Source organism: Rutilus rutilus, assembly GCF_951802725.1.
Source record: "Rutilus rutilus genome assembly, chromosome: 10".
Taxonomy (NCBI): domain Eukaryota; kingdom Metazoa; phylum Chordata; class Actinopteri; order Cypriniformes; family Leuciscidae; genus Rutilus; species Rutilus rutilus.
The window spans coordinates 17,043,331-17,064,093 of NC_140215.1; the positions used below are offsets into that span (position 1 = coordinate 17,043,331).

The 20,763-nt window shown below is 36.2% G+C and overlaps 1 protein-coding gene across 1 annotated transcript; it reads right to left on the reverse strand.

Annotated features, from left to right (window-relative positions):
• Positions 1–1,114: 1,114 nt before the first annotated feature.
• On the reverse strand, positions 1,115–10,150 carry gtpbp8 (GTP binding protein 8). Its single transcript, XM_084421486.1, has 6 exons — positions 9,216–10,150; positions 8,589–8,687; positions 8,373–8,503; positions 5,690–5,789; positions 4,774–4,892; positions 1,115–1,562 (listed from the first exon to the last, which is right to left on the reverse strand). The coding sequence occupies exons 1-6, from the start codon at positions 9,537–9,539 to the stop codon at positions 1,475–1,477; spliced, it is 861 nt and encodes a 286-aa protein (XP_084277612.1). The 5' UTR covers positions 9,540–10,150; the 3' UTR covers positions 1,115–1,474.
• Between the last annotated feature and the right edge of the window lie 10,613 nt (positions 10,151–20,763).

Sequence of the window (20,763 nt, forward strand, 5' to 3'; positions counted from 1 at the left end):
TGTAAGGACACTTCAGTGCAAAGTTCATTGATGGAATTGGTGCATACTGTTCTCTCAGGGTATGTAAAAAAATAAAAACATAAAAAATTAGCTTGTTTAATGCTTTTTACTCTCTGTTCAAGGTCCCTTTCAATTGTTATTGTTAGGTATAATTTCCCACTCATAATTTTAAAACGTTTAGTGCAGCTTTTAACTCTGGGTTATGAAGCCCTGTTCCAGGGTTAGCATGGCTTTTGTTTACAATAAGCATTCGTTACACTATGAGACTGATATCACCATGACTTACTATCACAATGAGGGTTTTCAGAGTAACATTTTTAAATCTACAAGTTAAAAAAAATTATTCCTGAATATTGTTTAGAATATTTGGCAGATTTAATCGATTTAAGTATCTATGCAATTACAACAAGTTGTACGCTTGTCAAATGCTGTACTTGTCCAATCAAAGACGATAACTTTGTAATATACAAATAAGAGTGTTAACCCTGAGGTGAAATCTAAAAACCTGACTTACCAAAATTAAGGTCTTGTCCACAATAATACGTTTTTGTTTGAAAACACATATTTTTCTCTCCGTTTTGGCCTTCCGTCCACACTGAGACGGCGTATTTAGCAACAAAAACAAATCTTTTTGAAAATGCTCTCCAAGGTGAATACATTTGAAAACGCAGTTTTCGCGTTGTAGTGTGAATCCCAGAGACCTGGACTGAACTGCAGGTCATAGGAGGGATAGGGGGGATAGAAATGTATGTTATGTTATAATGTATGTTACTTATGAAAACGGAGGTATTTAAAAACGATGACGCAAGTTTAGTCCTGTGACACATATAGAACACATAGATATTCATGTGTATACCGGTATTGTGCCCATTATGTGCTATTCACTATCACACAGTTGCTAAAATATGTTACATTACACACTCTTCATATCACATATCATATCATTGTCATCCATTCACTGGGTCTAAACCATTTGCTGGGATTTAGGTTCAGTAATTCATTCATTCTACAAAAAGCCCACAGTTTTAGAAGAACAACTGATCTGAAACTTGAGCTTTTCATCATATCATGTTGATAAGTTTTGGTTTAAGCTCAGAAAGCAAGAGCAGAATTTAAAGTTTAACAGATTCAATGCAACATTTACTGTCATTTTATTAGGAAGAACAAATATTCTAGTTGAATATACAGCAACAGACAGGAATGTGTCCACTCAAATATGCATGCTGTACAATTACATAATAGATTCCTGGATCATTCAGTGAGTTTATACAGGAGCTGCATGAATCCTGAAACCAGTAACAATGTGATTCCTGCCTCTGCATTTAAAAATAATACATAGATTCAGCAAGTATTTAATCATTCATTAATCATTGTCAAAGTGGTTTTATTCACAGTTCACACCATCCCAGATAACATTGCAGCCAGGCCTCAGATTCATCCGTGATATGTGACATGGTGAGGCAGTGCAGTACAATCACAACTGTTTAGTGGTAAGCTGTACATTTCCTGTTACGTGGGCTATGAAACACCTGAGCAGGTAAATCCCAGAGAACTGGACTGAACTGCAGGTCATAGGAGGGAGGGAGGGGGGGATAGAAATGTATGTTATGTTATAATGTCACCTTATCTGTGAAAAACTGACTTCCTGTATTGACACAACAAAGCCAATGCAACTGTTTCCAGAACTCCTAGCCTTATCTTATCATCAGGCTTGATAACCATCTGACCACATTAACATATTCCTCGCTCTTATAAAACTACAGGTCAGAGGCACTGATTTATTTGTATAACAAGATTTATAACTGGCGATCAAGGGAACCTCTGACAGATGCACCCTGACATAAAAGCAAAAATAGTGACTAAGAATGAGTGTGCATTATAAACTCATCACTGCTCAAGATGACACTTGCTGATGGATTAGGAAATGACCTTAACGTGGGCGATAAATGCAGATTATCACACACTCACACACACATGCTACCATTCAAAAGTTTGGGGTTGGAAAGATTTTGAAAGAAGTATAATAGTAATACAGTGAAATATCACACTTGAATTTTTTTTCTATAATATAATTTATTCCTTTGATGTCAAAGTTGAATTCTCATAAGCCATTACTACAGTCTTCAGTGTCATATTATACTTCAGAAATCAGTCTAATATGCTGATTTGGTGCTCAAGTGAAATTCCTTATGTTGAAAATATATTTAAAAAAATTGCATTGTAAAGTCTGTCACTTTTGACAAATTTAATATGTCCCAGTTAAAAAAAGTACCCCAAACTGATGGTAGTGTGTGCATAGTCATATGAAAAAGAAAGTGCACCCTCTTTGCATTCTATGGTTTTACATATCAGGAAATATTAAGAATCATCTGGTCCTTGGCAGGTCTTAAAATTAGGTAAATACAACCCAGATTAACAACACCACATTACATATTACAGCATGTCCTTATTTATAAAAAAAATAAAAAATTGGCCAGAATGGAGAAGCTATGTGTGAAAAACTAAGGACACCCTTACTGCTTCCATAGGAATTAAGAGAGTAAGTAGCAGTCAAGCACTGCTAATCAAATGCCTTTGATTAACTGATCATCAGCAAGGGTGAATATAAAGATAAAAGCAGAAGTTTTGACAGTTTGCTGGTCTGGAGCATTCAGGTGTGTGTTAACACAATGCCAAGGAGGAAAGACATTAGCAATGATCTAATGGATTGGTTATAATGGAATCTGGGAAGGGTTATAATGCCATTTCCATCATTCTACAGTGAGGAAGATTATTCACAAGTGGAAAACAATCAAGAATGTTGCCAATCTTCCTAAGAGTGGACGTCCCGGAAATTTCACGCACCCCATAGGCTCATAGAAACTGCAAAAAACCCAGGAACTACAGCTCAGACTCTACAGGCCTCAGATAACATGTTAAATGTTAAAGTTTATGACAGTACAATTAGAAAAAAGACTGGATGGCATGTATGGCATGTTTGGAAGGGTTGCCAGGTTCCATCTGAACAAACCTCAAGACTTCTGGAACAATGTCATTTGGTCAGACGAGACCAAAGTGGAGATGTTTGGCCATAATGCACAGTGTCACGTTTGGCGAAAACTAAACACAGCATATTAGCACAAACACCTCTTCCCAACTGTCAAGTACGCTGGTGTGGAAGGCTGATGATTTGAGCTTGTTTTGAGCCACATGACCTTTTAGTCATTGAGTCGACCATGAACTCCTCTGTATACCAAAGTATTCTAGAGTCGAATGTGAAGCCATCTTTCCGACAATCAAGGTGTTACAATGGCCGAGTCAAAGTCCAGATCTCAACCCAACATTTAGAAAGCTGTGCATAAACAAATGCCCGCAAACCTCAATGAACTGAAGCAACATTGTAAAGAAGAGTGCCGAGAAATTCCTCCACAATGATGTGAGAGACTGATAAGGTCAAAACAGAATTTTTTTACTTCAAGTTATTGCTGGTAAACGTGGTTCTACAAACTATTAAATCATGGGGTGTACTTAGTTTTTAATACATGGCTTCTCCAGTTTGGCTTGTTGTTCATCTGAGGTTGTATTTACCTAAAATTTAGACCTGCTAAGGACCAGATTTTTTATTATGTCCGGATACGTAAAACCAAAAATTTAAAGAGGGTGTACTTTCTTTCTCACATGACAGCACTGTGCAAAAGTCTTAGGCACGTTAGTATTTTCACAAAAATGCACGGTACTTACGCACACACAATGGGCTCCACAAATATTGGCACCCTTGATAAAAAATGAGCAAAACTGACTGTGAAAATTTGTTTTTGCCATTTCTTCTCTTAGTCTTTCATTCAAAATATTCACAAAAATTAATTAATTTAATTTATACAAAATATAAATGTGTAATAAATGAAATTAGTTTTTCTCCAAAATATGTGTGCCAAAATTATTGCCACCCTTACTCATTTTAATGAGTAAAAATCTAACTAAAGTACATTCCAATTTACATGGCATATTTTTTATTCCACCTTACTTATCAGGAACACTTAAGAGATAAGTCATGACATCCTGTTTCACTGGGCTCTAAATATGAAGTGACACACAGGCTAAATTCCCGACATTCATATATATATATATATATATATATATATATATATATATATATATATATCTTTGGCATGCGATGAAGAAGAATCCACAAGCATGGACCTCTGAATCTGAAGGATCTGGAGAGATTCTGTATGGAGGAATGGTCTCAGAGCTGGTATTTTGGCAAATGGAAGTTACATTAAGTATTAAATGAAGGGGTGCCAATAATTGTGTAATACATATACTGTATTTCAGAGAAAAATAATTATGATAATATTTAATTAATACATCATTGGTTTAATTAAAAATGAAAGACCAAGAGGAGAAATTCACGGTCAGTTCTGCTCATATTTACCAAGGGTGCTAATATTTGTGGAGCCCACTGTATATATATTCTTTCAGGGCTCAACAATAAGGATGGACTTTGGTCAGTATATGAGACCTTTCAGTCTAGTCCATTTCCCTTTTTTCTGTGATATTTTCTACATTGTTGTCGCAACATCTGCTGATTTGACATATATATTGTTATCTTGCTGGCGAACATAAACAAGGTTTTGTCAAAACTGACTTGTGATAGTCTTCCAACAAGTGTTTATGAATTTAAATGATTTCAAAACAGAAAAAAAAATTCTCATTGTTGAACCCTGCATGTGTGTAAACCATTCTGGATGCAAAATGATTGGCATTATTATGATGTGTGTCTATATATCTCACCTCACAAGAAATGGTTGTGGGAAACATGTGCTGGTTTGATTTTTGATAAAGTCCCGAAGCTGTAGAAGAAGACCCAACAAAGCGCCCTGTCGAGTTCTGTCTATTTTTGTTACAACCAGCTAAAACATGACACAGAGAGAAAACTGGTTAAAACCTTATAAACCTTTGAGCTGAAGAAGTATTTTGTACTTGTTTACACTATAATCAATTCTTATTAGTATTTTTAACCCAATCTTTAGGACTGACACTCAGCATGGATATCAAATCACTTATGTTGTTTGGATCGAGCTTGTGTATTAAAATTATTTAAAGCATTTTTGCTGTTATTTACTACAAAAAAAGAGGGGGAACTCTGCTGCCCATCTGAACAAAGCCTTAGAATAAGTTGATCAATGTAGATCAGTCATTCTCAACCTTTCTGACTCAATGGCACCCCATTTTCGTCAACATTATTAGGAAGCCCCACTTAACTTAACTTTTCCAGTTGTTTGTGATTTTCTGAATAAGAATACATTTTTTTAATAACATTTTAACTTAATTTCTACCCGATAAAAATATTAGAGCTTGGCATTAATAGAATATAATAGAAAATTCATAGTCATAAAATGTGTAAAAATTCCAATTGAGTTATAAAGCTTTATTAAATTGCATGACTTTTCCAGGTCTAGAAATCACACTTTAAAAATTAGGCTACTTCATATATCCAGGGTTTTCTACACAGCGGTAACCTGGGTTCTTTAAGAAAAAAAAGAAAAGAAAAAAAGATGTGGTTATTTTAGTTTATTTTAAAGCATCTTGATGGCCCCTTGGAAGGAGGAGAACCACTAATCTAGGCTGAGAAGTTGCTAAAAGTGTATAGTACTCTAACGACCCCTGCTGCACTGTCATGGTAAAAGCATGAGCGATAAACACTCACCACAAAAGGCAAATTGAACTCCTCACACATCTCCACAGCAACTAAATCTGCCTTCTGCAGACCTGCACCTCCATCCACCAGCAAGAACGTCCTCACCAGACTAGATAGAGACACATAAGAAGGAAATAAAAAAAAAGGATAACTAAGACTTCCATATATTGTGTTAAGCCAGTTATTTATATATTTTGCTGTATTGTGTTCCTTTTGCCACTAATTGTAATAATCCAGGGAGATTTTTGTATGCACATGGAGTCTGACAACAGCTGGTATTCTCCACAAGGAGATCTGACCTCACCATCATCGAGTCCGTCTGGGATTACATGAAGAAACTACTTGAAACTAAAGAAACTAAACTGAAAAGCTACCTGAAAAACTATCTGCAGGTGTACCTAGGATAAAAGCTGTTTTAAAAGCAAAGGGTGGTCACACCAAATATTGATTTGATTTAGTTAATAGAAGTTAATTGATAAATAAAATCTACAGTATTTATGTTTATACAGTATATATATACAGTGAGGAAAATAAGTATTTGAACACCCTGCTATTTTGCAAGTTCTCCCACTTAGAAATCATGGAGGGGTCTGAAATTGTCATCGTAGGTGCATGTCCACTGTGAGAGACATAATCTAAAAAAAAAATCCAGAAATCACAATGTATGATTTTTTAACTATTTATTTGTATGATACAGCTGCAAATAAGTATTTGAACACCTGAGAAAATCAATGTTAATATTTGGTACAGTAGCCTTTGTTTGCAATTACAGAGGTCAAACGTTTCCTGTAGTTTTTCACCAGGTTTGCACACACTGCAGGAGGGATTTTGGCCCACTCCTCCACACAGATCTTCTCTAGATCAGTCAGGTTTCTGGGCTGTCGCTGAGAAACACAGAGTTTGAGCTCCCTCCAAAGATTCTCTATTGGGTTTAGGTCTGGAGACTGGCTAGGCCACGCCAGAACCTTGATATGCTTCTTACAGAGCCACTCCTTGGTTATCCTGGCTGTGTGCTTCGGGTCATTGTCATGTTGGAAGACCCAGCCTCGACCCATCTTCAATGCTCTAACTGAGGGAAGGAGGTTGTTCCCCAAAATCTCGCAATACATGTAAATGTAAAAAAAATGTATGCCTGAAAATAGTCCCCAGCTCGGTAACTTCTTCCAACGTGACCGGGACTAAGTTTGTCTAACCTATTAGACCTATTTTCAGGCGCTGCGTCATATCATTACGCCTGCTGCACCCATGGTACAGCCGCACAGTTCCTTGATTATTACGCCGGAATGAGAGTAGTTCCAAGCCATATAGGCTTAGAAAATCGCAACTTTTCATTTTCCGTCGATCTTAGTACACGGTTTAACTACAGAACAGTCAAGTTTTAAATAGGAAAAATATTGAAACTCTTTGGTCATTTTGAAAGAAATGCTACTGGACTCATCAGAATCAATGATCTGTGCTAAGCTATGCTAAAAGTGGTACCGTCAGACCCGGAGTTCGGCTGAATGGATTCTAAAACGGTAAAACTCAACTGTTTAACTCTGGGGGAGTTGTAAAATGAGCATATTTCCGAAAAAAGTGGAGTATCCCTTTAATACAGTGCAGTCGCCCTGTACCATGTGCAGAAAAACACCCCCAAAGCATGATGCTAGCACCCCCATGCTTCACAGTAGGGATGGTGTTCTTGGGATGGTACTCATCATTCTTCTTCCTCCAAACACGTTTAGTGGAATTATGACCAAAAAGTTCTATTTTGGTCTCATCTGACCACATGACTTTCTCCCATGACTCCTCTGGATCATCCAAATGGTCATTGGCAAACTTAAGACGGGCCTTGACATGTGCTGGTTTAAGCAGGGGAACCTTCCGTGCCATGTATGATTTCAAACCATGACGTCTTGTATTACCAACAGTAACCTTGGAAACGGTGGTCCCAGCTCTTTTCAGGTCATTGACCAGCTCCTCCCGTGTAGTTCTGGGCTGATTTCTCACCTTTCTTAGGATCATTGAGACCCCACGAGGTGAGATCTTGCATGGAGCCCCAGTCCGAGGGAGATTGACAGTCATGTTTAGCTTCTTCCATTTTCTAATGATTGCTCCAACAGTGGACCTTTTTTCACCAAGCTGCTTGGCAATTTCCCCGTAGCCCTTTCCAGCCTTGTGGAGGTGTATAATTTTGTCTCTAGTGTCTTTGGACAGCTCTTTGGTCTTGGCCATGTTAGTAGTTGGATTCTTACTGATTGTATGGGGTGGACAGGTGTCTTTATGCAGCTAACGACCTCAAACAGGTGCATCTAATTTAGGATAATAAATGGAGTGGAGGTGGACATTTTAAAGGCAGACTAACAGGTCTTTGAGGGTCAGAATTCTAGCTGATAGACAGGTGTTCAAATACTTATTTGCAGCTGTATCATACAAATAAATAGTTAAAAAATCATATATTGTGATTTCTGGATTATTTTTTTTTTGATTATGTCTCTCACAGTGGACATGCACCTACGATGACAATTTCAGACCCCTCCATGATTTCCAAGTGGGAGAACTTGCAAAATAGCAGGGTGTTCAAATACTTATTTTCCTCACTGTATATATATATATATATATGTCATAACTGACATGAATTTGATCATCTACTACTTTTTAAACTCAGCACAAGCACACAAGAAGGAGTATCCTTAAAACAACATCAACCTACTTTTGACGCTCTTGAAGGTATGGTTCAACCATCTCTACAAAGTCCCGAGGGGCCATGTGTCCATACCCAGGCATGTCTACAAGAGTAAATGCCTTTCCCACAGTGAAGAAATTAAGCTTTTTGGTGTGACCCTGTGTCAAAATAAAAATTGAGAAGAAGCAACTTCGAAGCACAAAGGAGTGAACGGTGGAGAACATTCATAACATATACACTCACCGGAGTTTTAGAGACTCGCACATCTACCTCTGGTGCAAGAGAGAACAAGGCACGGATGAGAGATGACTTCCCCACATTACTCCTGCCCATAAAACACACCTGTAATACACACAAGCACACAGAGCAAACATGATGCACAGTTTGAAATGTCTAGTGCAAACAGAGGGTATTGAACTTGCAAGGGGCTGCAGGATGACTTAAAATGATTACAATTGTTATTACAAATACAATATTAATATATTACAACAATCTAACTTAATTAAAATGGAAGAAAAGCATTCAATGCAGATGAAACAGAAATCATATTTTTTTTACCCTCTATAATTATTGTTTTTATTGAAGAACAGAGTTCTTGAAACTTTTGGAATCACAAAATAAATTGTGGTTTTGTATATAAAATAAGTATATTATAGTTCTGTTATTATATTATATAGCCACTTCTAAAAAAAAAAGTCTGAATTTCATTGCATTGGATTATTAAAATTAAATTAATTATGTAAAAGTGTCATCTGCAAACAAACAATCACTTTTTCTGGCACTTAACTAACCCTTTTTTTTTTTCTTTTTTTTTTTCAAGTACTTTGTCATTTAATCAAGTGATGACAATTAATGGAAATTTTCTCTCACCTCTGGCTGTTTAAGAATAGGTACATGGTCCATCCGGACCGCAGAGGTTGAGTAGTCGATAACATGTTTAGAGGAGGGAGTGAACAGTGTCTCTGCCTGACGGAGCTCCTCCAAGCTGGGATGGAAGATGTTGAATTCTGCCTGATTGTCCTGTGAGGACAGGTGCTCCACCAGACCGCTGAAGGGGTACAGAAGACCCTGACGCCTCCTCTCAGAGAGCAGACACACATGTTTAATGGAGGCCTGCCGATGACCTCTCTGAAGGACCAAAGGCCAACATGATCTGTGTGTCTGCAGTAGAGGCTGTGCCTTTATCCTCAGCATTGTGTTAGATCACTTCACTCAGTGTGACAATTATTGCTTGATGTCAGTTTTAGGATGCACTGCCATCTGCTTCATGTATTATAATGTGTGTCATATACATTCATTGGTACTTTGAGTTAAAGAAGGCTTGCTTGATGTTTTCTGAAATTTAAATCTTTCCACTAAGATTTTACGAAATTGTATATTATGGTCCATATACATCCACGTGTTTACATATACAGTCATTCACTGTATATGTGATATTCACAAATTCACAAATATTATCCGCATTTAAATCATTTTTACAAATAGACATATGCCATGCACATGCTGCCTTTTGAAACGTTTCAAGAACTTCTAATTATACACAGCAGTGAAACTCGCATCTAACTGCAAACCCGATAACATCTTAAATTCACTAGGCTGTAAAATATTTATAATAAATCTTTCACTGCTTCCCGAAAAAAACTAATCCAAAACTCATTCAAAAGCACATTTCGAAATGCTATTATATTAATTCAAGAATATGTCTATGTCAACTGCTATGTAGAGAGTGAAAAACAATTAATTGATGATAAATGTGTCGTACTTGTGTTCTTGCGCGTGCTACATCAGAACCAATCCGGAAGAAACAAACAAATGAACAAAGGTTCCACCCTATACAGAAAGACTGCGTGTGAAAAGCATTGACTGTAAAAAGGTGAAAACTGAAGTATATATATATATATATATCTTTTTTTCTTTTCTTTTTCATGCACGCGTTCACTTATATATATATATATATATATTTTATATTAATCACCATGCAGTTTAAATCACTCGAGGGCACAAATAAACAAATCTTCGTTTGGTCCCAGCTAGCCCCTGCTACTACAGCTTAATTTAAGCATATTTTTTCCCATTTAATTTTGATGTTTATTTAATTTATATTGCTAGAAAAAAATCACACAAGTCTGGGCTTAACACTGTATTTAGACAAAAATTGTGTTACTGTGTTGTAAAAATTGCAAACCCTACAGAAAATAAATATTAAGTAAAATAAAGTGAAAACACAGCTTAAATATATTGTAAGTTATTAGAATTTTATTTGTAAGTTATTAGAAATATACTTGTATGATATCATCATGAAAATAAAAAGAAAAAAGAAATGTACCTTTTTGCTATCTAGAACCATTGTTGGGGAAAGTTACTTTTAAGAGTAATCTGTTACAATATTACGTTACGCCCTAAAAAGTAACTAATTGTGTCACTTAGTTACTTTTCCTCACCTTGGCTTGCTTGTTGTTTTTTTTAAAGTTATATTTCCTCAAGCTGAAGGAAATGCAAATTCACACTTGTACAGAAGAGGGCGCAGCTCAAACAAATGAGAATATTCCGGATTGCAGAAGAATAGGACGCGGGAGAAGAAAGTTAAACACTCTTACTTCAGCAATAAAAACAACAAAATTAAACACAAATGTAATGTTTATCTAAAGTCATTTTTGCTTATTCATGTGGTTGAATTCGATCATCGTCAAAGGCAAAGACATTGGTTAATAAAGTGAGATTAAATAAATAAAGTATATTTGTGTCATTTAAAATAATTAATGCTGGTTTGTGTAATATTCTGAGTTTGCATTTCAAATATAACATTTTTATTGTTTTAAAATTATTTATTTTATCAGTTTTTTTTATGATTTATTTAGAGGGGTGGTATAATGCCCCTTTTTAAAATATGTAAAATAAGTTTCTGTTGTCCCTAAAGTGTGTATGTGAAGTTTTAGCTCAAAATACCCCACAGATCATTTTTTACAGGATGTTAAAATTGTCCCTTTTTGAGGGTCAGTAAAAACGCGTTGTTTTGTGTGTGTCCCTTTAATGCAAATGAGCTGCTGCTCCTGGCACAGAGGGTGGAGCTTCTAAAATGTCAGAAACTGTTTTGCCTATTATGTTTAAACTGGAGTCAGATACTGATGGAGAGACTCCAGAAGAAGTGACAACACGTTAGAATGCAGCGTGACGTTTCTGAATGGTTAGTTGATGAATTTATGTTGCTGATGTGGAGTTAACTATCTTCAATTAGCATATTCTATCATGATAATAAAATCGCTGGTGTGGGAACTGTTGTAAGATGCCTACAGAGTGACATGCTATTGCATTCGTGTTGCGTACTGTATCGCATGAGAAAAGACGGATGCGACAGCTTGACCAGACTCACAAATGTGCAACAACAACTCTTCCTCTTCTCAACATGGACTGCGTGTTCCCAGGGGCAGGGTTTATGTAAATTTTAGGACATATAAACAATATCTTAATTTGCTTTGAACTGTGAGCGTTGTAACTTTGCAGATGTTGTTTATGCTCAAACAGCAACATTACACAGAAACTAAAGTTAGAAAAGTGAAATCATAATCAAGGACCCCTTTAAGATTTGCTTTTCCTTCATGAACCACCGTTTGGGAAACAATGCCTAATGCACTTCATATTGTTGATAAGAAATAATGGAATGTATTTTCTATCTCTTTGTATATTTATATCAACCAGTATGGTACAAAAGTATCCTATTCAATTCAATGTGATAAACAAGTTAGTTCAAAAGTTATAGGCCTATTAATAGCTAAATATATAAAATGACCATATTCTTAGAGTACCAAAATCTGCAATGATAATCAAATGTTTTAACAACATTCGTTTATTTGATAAAAAATAGTATTTTCATTCATCAACCAAAGCTTTCTAGATAGATTTCTTAGAGCTGACAAACCAGTACCCGTAGTGACATACATCCGACCATTAGGGGGCAGTAATGTCCAACAATTATAAAAAACAGGATCAGAGTTCCTCTGTATAATCTCAGCACTTTTAAAAATGTTCAGTTCTTCTTCTTGCATTCTGTTACACATCTTAAACAAATACTTCTTAATAATATTCATATAATATTAATAATAAAATTAACTTAATAATATAATATATTGAGTGTATAATTCAGTTGTTTATGCATGCATCTGCAGTGCATGATTACATTCAAATAGCATAGGTCTGTTTATTTATCAACTTCTCCAGAACTCACCCTGCCCAGAAAATGGAAAATGACAGCCAGAAAATGAATAGGTACTGTTGGGAATTTATACCTTGGTAAGAATGTGAGCTGTAATGGCCTTTAAATCAGTATTTATTTATTTATTTACTGAAGAAAGAATGATGACCTAAACTTAGCCATTTCTTATGAAGGCACAAACTAAATGTCCTCTCTCATTGACTTTAACATTAAACCTAATGGACAGACACACAGTGATGAAGAGAGAGATGGGGAACATTTTTAGATGGAAAGTCTAATAGGAGAAGAAATGACAAGTAGTCAGAGTTTGGAATTGAGCATAATAATGAATAATGATACTAAATGGAAAGCTGGAAAGAATTAGATGGATGCAAATATTAAGATCGAGATCCAGTGAAGTAAAAACAGATTCCAGAAACAGCCAATACTTTTTAAAAATGGAATACTAGCATACTGCTTACTGAATACAGTGCAGTATATACTGCAAATTGTTGCTTTAAAAAGGATACTATGTGAAATAGTGCAATCAGCAACCATAAATGTTTCAAACAGCTATAATGTTGTCACATGACCTCATATTTAAAAAAAAAAAAAAAAAACGAAATAAATAAAGACTGGCTGATTTAACATAATGATTTGACCTTTCGTTTTCATTGTGACAAATGTACTGGAAGTAATATCAGCTGCTATTCACAATTCAGACAATGATTCAAGAAAGAGATGTTTTAAATTGCTGCTTTTATTCCAGTTCATTCATCACACTGGACAATACAGGTAAAATTAAGAATACAGCATTGTGCGATAGAGTATTTTACAAATAGGGAAGTTAAGTAATTTCTGGTTCTGGTTCTCTTTATGGTTCATTTAGATGCACAAGGTCAAACAGTTGATGGATGATCAGATGTCATGTATGAGATAGAATAATCATTACACATTAGAATAAGGTGCATCCATCCTTCTTTTTTTCTCTGAATGAATCTCTTTGGGATCAGTCCAGATTGGCAGAGATCTTTTTTTTTTTTTTTTAAATGCAATAGAAAAGTGCCAACGAAAGGCAGCTGCCGTACTCTCACACTCAGCGTTTAATACCCCATCATGGGACGAGCGCTTGTTAATGTGACATTGAGTGATGTCCACCCTGACCTCTCCTTCTCTCTCGTTTCATTTGCATGTTAAGCATCCTGCCTCCTTTCACTTCAGCATTGTGACCGACACACAAAGGGACGTCTGCCACCCTTAACGCCTCTTTTCTGCTCCGTCTCTTAAGAATGAATCCATACGCAGTTCATCTCAGATGACTTCACACAAATCAGAAGGGTCAATCGTTCAAAGAGCTTAATAGACTGAAGGAATGTAACTTATATCTGACACACAGACACCCATAGGCAGTAAAAATGACACAGTGGCACTCAAGACAAAGACTCGGTCAACGCGATGAACACACCTATAACACAACCTCACAAAAGAACTTCTGCTCCAGCCGGACACCCTGGGCGGTGTCTGCATCCTCTTTGTGCCTTTTATAAGAGGGGAGGGAACATGGAGGAATATATTGGAGGGAAAGCATCTTACTGATATAATTACAAGGTGTTCAGATTTTTACCACAGTCTGGAAGTGCTCAGAATGGATGAAATCTGTGCCAACACACATGCACAGTGGGTACGGAAAGTATTCAGACCCCCTTACATTTTTCACTCTTTGTTATATTGCAGCCATTTGCTAAAATCATTTAAGTTCATTTTTTCCCCTCATTATTGTACACACAGCACCCCATATTGACAGAAAAACACAGAATTGTTGACATTTTTGCACATTTATCAAAAAAGAAAAACTGAAATATCACATGGTCCTAAGTATTCAGACCCTTTGCTCAGTATTTAGTAGAAGCACCCTTTTGATCTAATACAACCATGAGTCTTTTTGGGAAAGATGCAACAAGTTTTTCACACCTGGATTTGGGTATCCTCTGCCATTCCTCCTTGCAGATCCTCTCCAGTTCTGTCAGGTTGGATGGTAAACGTTGGTGGACAGCCATTTTCAGGTCTCTCCAGAGATGCTCAATTGGGTTTAAGTCAGGGCTCTGGCTGGGCCATTCAAGAACAGTCACAGAGTTGTTGTGAAGCCACTCCTTCATTATTTTAGCTGTGTGATTAGGGTCATTGTCTTGTTGGAAGGTGAACCTTCGGCCCAGAGCACTCTGGAGAAGGTTTTCGTCCAGGATATCCCTGTACTTGACCGCATTCATCTTTCCCTCGATTGCAACCAGTCGTCCTGTCCCTGCAGCTGAAAAACACCCCCACAGCATGATGCTGCCACCACCATGCTTCACTGTTGAGACTGTATTGGACAGGTGATGAGCAGTGCCTGGTTTTCTCCACACATACCGCTTAGAATTAAGGCCAAAAAGTTCTATCTTGGTCTCATCAAACCAGATAATCTTATTTATCATCATCTTGGAGTCCTTTAGGTGTGCTTTCATGTGTCTTGCACTGAGGAGAGGCTTCCGTCGGGCCACTCAGCCATAAAGCCCCGACTGGTGGATGGCTGCAGTGATGGTTGACTTACTACAACTCTCTCCCATCTCCCGACTGCACCTCTGGAGTTCAGCCACAGTGATCTTTGGGTTCTTCTTTACCTCTCTCACCAAGGCTCTTCTCCCCCGATAGCTCAGTTTGGCCGGACGGCCAGCTCTAGGAAGGGTTCTGGTCGTCCCAAACGTCTTAGGAACCTTAAGTGCAGCAGAATTTTTTTTGTAACCTTGGCCAGATCTGTGCCTTGCCACAATTCTGTCTCTGAGCTCTTCAGGCAGTTCCTTTGACCTCATGATTCTCATTTGCTCTGACATGCACTGTGAGCTGTAAGGTCTTATATAGACAGGTGTGTGTATTTACTGTATTTACAAACATTTCACACTTTCACACAGCCGTATGTCATGTGGTCACATGACATCACTAGGGATGTTTAATGCAGGAAATTCTGTCAATTTATGATCTTAGTTTTATAAAAAAATAAAAAAAGTATTATTCTAGCGTAATTCTGCCTAAAGTTTGCTAATCTTAGCTTGATTATTAGCAAGGATTTAACTGGTTTGAGATGGTTTCCTAGTCTGACCAGCAGAAAGGTGCCCAGTAATACCAATAGATCAGCCTGACCACGATGGGAGACCAACTAAGACCAGCAAACCAGCTTAGGCTTTTCAGCAGTGATTACTTTTGTTTCATTAGTCACACTAGACTTTTAGTCACAGTAAATGGACAATGACAGCATCATTTATAGTAAATAATTTTAGTATAGTTTAAGTAAAATGTTTTGAATTATATTTTTATTTAAATATAATAATATAATATATATATATATATATATATATATATATATATATATATATATATATATATATAACATAAAATATATATATATATATTGTTAATTTCTTCATTTAGTTTAGTAAATTTTAAATGTTTTCCGTATTTTTTTGTAATATGCTCTTGTATATTACAAATGCTCTTGTATTTTATATGTAACGCTCTATTACAAATGCTCTTGTATATTACAATATGCTCTTGTAATTTTTATTCGTTTTTATTTAAATATTTCTAAATAGTTTTAGTTCATCTTTTAGTTTTGAGTTAGTAATTTTAGTACTTCAACTTAAACCTATTTAAGTTATTTGACAAGGCAATATTTTACTTTTTTTGTAAATATGTAATATTTTATTTTCATTATTTCAATTATCAAAAATGTTTTTTTTTTTGTATTTGTACTTTTAGTTAATGATAACATTGGAAGAGGGTAGAGAAAGTATAGAACAATTTAAAACATCAGCAAAATAGCTACAAAATTAAGGTGTATCACTCTCTCCCTCATTGTCTTTTTAAGACATGGTAGCATACATATTTTGGCAGGTGGTGTTTAGAGGGTATTAAAGCTCAGTGTTTGGGATATCGATTGGGATATGTGTGCCAGGATCTGCAGATAGGGACAGAAAGAATGACCTTGAAGCAGGAAGGTGACTTGATAAATAAACTGCAGGAAGGAAATGCTCGAGAAAACAAATTTGGTGGCATCCAGGAACACTAAGCCTGTCCCACTAATACATACTAAGCTAGACACGAATTCTAACCTTTGTATGTACATGATTTATTTGGACAAGTGTCAGATCATTATTTTTTGGAAGTAACAACTGAAGCAGAAGTAAAGTCCTTAAGAAGTAACAATGGATTGTAAATAGTTTAGGTTAAATTCATAGTGTAGGGTGTTACCTTTTAAAGGTATTAAAAGTACCGGTAACAATCCTTAACACATGCAATAGCTTTTTGTTGCATCTACGGCATTAAAAAATAAATGATGTAATGGTATTGTGATGAAATGATCTGTTTCCTCAAAATTAAGTGCTGATTGCAATTTGAACAGGGCAATTCTTCTAGCAGGTGATTTTGAAAAGTAGCCTTTGGAAAATTCTGCAGACTACCGATCTGGGACTGTACTGGCACTGTGATCCAGACACCTGAATCGGCTCTTTAAAATGCTGAAAGTGCGCTTGACTGTGTGTGCCTGGATATGTGCCCGGTTATAATCACTCTATTATTTGCCATTATCACTAGAGAATGTGCACAAACATCCTAGCTTTCTGTGGGTGTTAATAACACAGTGTTAATTGCATCAGGCATATAATGCTGACAGTTGTGAATATGGAGTATTATATAATGATTTTCATTTGTATTGAAAAAGTCATGTTTGCGCATAAACATGATGCAGCACTATATCATCACATATAGTTCTTGGTTAAATTGGACCGTATAGGTAGTTTGTGAATGGTTTCTGCACGGAAATAGCCTACCACATGCTGAAGTATGAATTGCCCCAAAATGTTTCAGTACCTCCAGAAATGAAGTTCAGGCCAATCCAGGTTGTTGTGGTGTGAGTTTCCATCCATTTCCAGGTCAGGGTCGAATTGGCCTCCTCTGAGTTACAATATCGTGCATCCCTCAGGGACGGGTTTGAAATAATGTTTATCCTCGTCTGGAGTTCTAGTCCTCACAAAGTCCAGTGCAAGAACATCACAAATAAACCGCACAGTTGCACCAAAGGACACAGCAGGAGATTTCTGGTTCATACACATTTCTACACACATTTGCAGAGAAACTGGAGTTCAGACCTCCGGAGTAGTGATGGAATATATAAAATCGGCTATGATTTTAATATATAATTTATTACTGATAACTGATAAGCTGATTATTGGCCCATAAATCACACATATATATCACCGATATTAAAATATGTACAGTTTATACAATTTGTCTAAATAAATCAAACACTAAAAACTAAAGTCAATCGTTTTTTAAATGTGGAGTAAGGCATCACAACATTATAATATAGAGATTAATCATTTGTTAATTACTATTCTGGAGTTGATTATGTGAGAGGACGTGCTGTAGAGATGAGAGATGCTGTTATAAACAGAAAAGGAAAGGTTGAGAGAGAGAGAGAGAGAGAGAGAGAGAGAAAGAGGATCTGGACTGGAAGGAGCCCAAGTCAAAGCTCAGTCTGATAGAGAACCTGTAATTACTGCTGTCAGAGAACACCCTGCAGTCACAAATGACTGTACCGAAGCCAAAGTCACCCTGCTTTAACAACACACACACACACACACACACACACACACACACACACACACACACACATGCACGCACGCACGCACACACACACACACACACACACACACACACACACGGTGAGTGATGGAGGTTGAGAGAGACAGAAAGGGGTTGGTGTATGTGTCCTTTGTTTTAGTCTCAAGACTTGTCCTGAGTTTGAGGGAGTAGCTACGCCAGGCCTACCTTGTTTTCCCACACAAACATACACGGCAAGGGCACCCGGAAGGACAAAAGCCCTGCCGCATCAACACCCATCTCTATTTCTAATACTTGAGTCCTGTGGGCCCGGCTACTTTCAGAGATTTTGGAGGTGACGATAAATGAGGCGATGTGAACCCAAACTGCTGTCCACTGTGCTGCCCTGGGCCCTGACAGCACACAGAATACTAACAATGTGTTCAATGGACACATGAACATGTGGTGTTTCACCCCTGCTGCAGGTGTCAGCGTGGGGCTTTTGTGTGGAGTACGGGGCATTAGGGGCATGTGTGTGGGCTAAGTCATCTGGACTCCAAAAAAAAAAGAAGTGTTTTGTGTGTCTTCAACTAAGCAAAGAATATTGAAAATTATCTGTTATATCTGTTACGGACTGATATTAGGGTTGGTAAGGTTTTTTTTAATGTTTTTGAAAAGTCTCTTATGATCCAAAGCTGTGTCAATAATACAGTTTAAAACATTAACATTACGAAGTACTACAATTTAACATAACAGTTTTCTATTTTTCTATTTTTATTTCTTTTAAAATGTTATTCCTTTGATGCAAAGCTGAATTTTCAGCATCATTACTCTAGTCTTCAGTGTTACATTATCCTTCAGAAATCATTGCTGATTTGGCGCTCAAGAACTTCTTATTATTAGCATTATTTGAAAAAAAAAAAAAATTTGTGGGAACCATGATACTTTTTTTTTTTTTTTTTTTTAGGATACTTTAATAAAATTTAATTGTGCATTCATTTATTTTTTAAGTTTAGATGACCTTTGCCATAATCTAATGCTCATTTAAAGTAAGAACAATTTTTTAAATAACATTGTCAAATGTAATTTTAAGCAAATTTCTAAATAATGTCAACAAAATCTCTATAATGTTGTGATGCTTAAATTCACAGGCCTAGCTATTTAAAAAAAAATCTGTCATTTATTGGTTATCGGCCATACCATGAAAATAGCTATCAGTTTATCTTTATTGGCCACAATTTTAATATTGGTACATCCCTAATATTAATAGAAAATGATATTGTTAATAACAATATCCAGTGTGTATGTGCTTGTCTAATTTAACCACTTGTTTTGTCTTTGTAAACCTTCATCTTAATGCTTTTCCCTTGAGATCCTGTGATTCCTCACTTAGCAATAGAAAGCATCCAAAGCATTGATATATACCCTAGGGTGTTCATTCTGTCCCTCTTGTCTCCACGTCTGTCCCAGACATGATGGGATGCTCCCTGTGGCCTCTGTCTTGTTAAGAGCTCTGATTGATTAAGGCGATCTGGCAGTGCAGAGCAAGCCGTCCCCCCATCAGCACCTTTCCTCACACATTTTCACTTCCCGACCCATCTGCCCACCGTCGTCTTCTCTTCTCACCCCATTTCTCTTGTTTGCTCTGCGTGTAGGAGGGTCATTCATCTCTTGAGTTATGATAGGGCAAATTTTTTGTTCATAATACCCCCTGCACAACAAGTCAAGGTCTCATGATTTGTGTGTACCCTCCATCTGCAAGTTTTGGTATTTATGTCTCAATAGTGTGAATTAGTTCTTTGCTTAGGGGTTTATGAGAGAGAGACTTAAAATGCTTTAAAAAAAAAAAAAAATAAATATATATATATATATATATATATATATATATATATATATATATATATATATATATACCTGTGTGGTTATCGTTAACAAAAACAAAAACTATTAAAAACAGTTTTGTTAACTGAAATAAAGGTGAAATACAATAAAACAAAGCTATTACATAAAATATAAAATTAAATTAAGACTAAGTAAGTAAGTAAATAAGTACGTAAATAAATAAATGACAAATTGAACAAATCCAAATGACTATTAAAATGAAAATGAAACCTGAAAATATAAACATCAAATCTTATTCAAAATAGTACTAAAATTATGATGTTATTCAGTGAGAATATCAGGATCATCCATTTTTCAAGTTTTCAAGACATGTTTTAAACGTAAGTTATAAGGAAATAACTTAGTTTATTAAGTTTTGTTTCTGACTACCTTGCTCTTTTAATTCAGACTGCAAGTCAAATTAATTTCCTCCTGAGATATTGGTTGTATAATTTATGTAAGTGATTTACAATTATGCAAATTCATGTGATTAGCAAAACAGCAGTGCTATAAATATAGTATAAGCCTAATGAAGATAAAAATGGACTGCTCCCATTACCTTGTATTTTCATATCCAGCAGGAGGCAGTAGATCTCTTCATAAGTACTCCAAACATCTCCATCCCCAACAACTCAAGTCAACCCAGGAGATTACCAGAGGCATTTCCCAAGCCAACACTTCACTTTACCACACCAATGATGTGTCTATGAGGACACT

Coding starts and splice junctions, on each gene's coding strand:
- gtpbp8 (XM_084421486.1), bottom strand. CDS start 9,539: ATGCTGAGGATAAAGGCACAGCCTCTACTGCAGACACACAGATCATGT. Junction 4,893..5,689: donor AGTTCAATTTGCCTTTTGTG/GTGAGTGTTTAT, acceptor GTCATGTTTTAG/CTGGTTGTAACAAAAATAGA. Junction 1,563..4,773: donor CCACAACCATTTCTTGTGAG/GTGAGATATATA, acceptor TATGACCTGCAG/TTCAGTCCAGTTCTCTGGGA.